At 45.1% G+C, this 1,496-nt stretch overlaps 1 protein-coding gene across 1 annotated transcript; it reads left to right on the top strand.

The window, feature by feature from the left end:
• Nucleotides 1-517: 517 nt before the first annotated feature.
• On the top strand, nt 518-1,270 carry LOC120109124. The gene has a single exon (XM_039122873.1). It carries the CDS (start codon nt 518-520, stop codon nt 1,268-1,270), a length of 753 nt encoding a protein of 250 aa, XP_038978801.1.
• The last annotated feature ends 226 nt before the right edge of the window (nt 1,271-1,496 follow it).

Raw genomic sequence — 1,496 nt, 5'->3', positions numbered from 1 at the left:
AATGCTACAACACTTTCTTTAATTCCTAAGGTTCAAAACCCTACAACACTTTAGACCAATTTCTTGTTGTAACACTGTTTACAAGTGTATTGCTAAGCTCATAGCGAATAGGGTGAAGGTGGTACTTCCAGGATTGGTGGGACGTTTCCAAACGGCCTTTGTTGCGAGTCGACGTATTAGTGATAATATTATCCTCTGCCAAGAGTTAATGTGAAACTATCATCGCTCTGGTGGCTCTCCGAGATGTGCTCTTAAGGTGGATCTAATGAAGGCATATAACTCCATTCGGTGGGATTTTTATTGGCTGTATTACGTGTTATGGGGTTTCCGGATAGAGTTGTTAGATCGATTGCGGAGTGTATCTCCACTACTCGATTCTCCATCTCTATTAATGGCGAACTTCATGGATTCTTGCCTGGGGGTCGGGGCTTGCGGCAAGGGGATCCTATGACACCTTATCTTTTTGTCCTAGCCATGGAGGTCTTTTCGGGTCTGATGGCTAATATGGTAAGGGACAATGGTTTCAAGTATCATTGGCGTTGTGAAAAGGAAAAGATCTCTCACTTGTGCTTTGCAGATGATCTTATGCTTTGCAGATGGTCTGATGGCTAATATAGTAAGGGACAGTGGTCTTCAGTACCATTGGCATCCCCTTGGTCCTCTTATTGAGGTGTTTGGGAAAAGGTTTATCTATGATTCTGGCCTTGGGCAGAATGCCAAGGTGGAGGCTATTATTGACGGCCAGGAGTGGCACTGGCCAATCTCTCGTTCCCCTGCATGGCTTGAGCTCATTAGTAGTACTCCTACTTCATTCCGGCCAGATAGCAGAAGGCCGGATGTCTTGCAGTGGATTGATGCTCCGAAGGGTTCCTTCTCTGTTCGTAGTGTTTGGGAGTCGTTGCACCCGCGTCATAGTAGAGTGGACTGGTGGAAGCTTGTTTGGCATAGCCAAGCTATTCCAAGGATGTCCTTTATTCTTTGGTTAGCCATCCAGGATGCCTTGTATACTCAAGCTAAGCTTATATGCTTTGGCATTATTCAGGTCGCCCAATGTGTTTTGTGTGGGGGTGGGCATGAGGATGTGGATCATTTATTTTTTGAGTGCCCATTCTCTCAGCGCATCTGGTCCATTCTTTGTGCCAAGTGTAATATTTCGTGGGCCTCGCGTAGATGGATGGATACGATCTCTTGGCTTTCTCAAATGGATGGTCGTTCACTCTTGGGTCGAACTGCAAAGCTTATGGTGGCAGCTGCGGTCTACTACATTTGAAGGGAACGTAATGTTCGTTTGCATGGCGATGACCCTACACATGAGTATGTTCTTCTGAGAGAGATTACTTTTTGTATTGTGACTCGGATTAATCTCACATGGGGTGTGATTCCATCTCCTGCTAATAGATGGCTTCACAGTTTGTGGGGATTCTCTGATGATATCTTTTGATACTCTCATCATTTTGTTCTTACAAGCTTTGTAGTTAGTTGTTGTGGCTAGAGGG

This window comes from Phoenix dactylifera, unplaced genomic scaffold, assembly GCF_009389715.1.
Source record: "Phoenix dactylifera cultivar Barhee BC4 unplaced genomic scaffold, palm_55x_up_171113_PBpolish2nd_filt_p 001840F, whole genome shotgun sequence".
Classification (NCBI taxonomy): Eukaryota; Viridiplantae; Streptophyta; class Magnoliopsida; order Arecales; family Arecaceae; genus Phoenix; species Phoenix dactylifera.
This window is presented reverse-complemented; position numbering and strand designations above follow the sequence as displayed.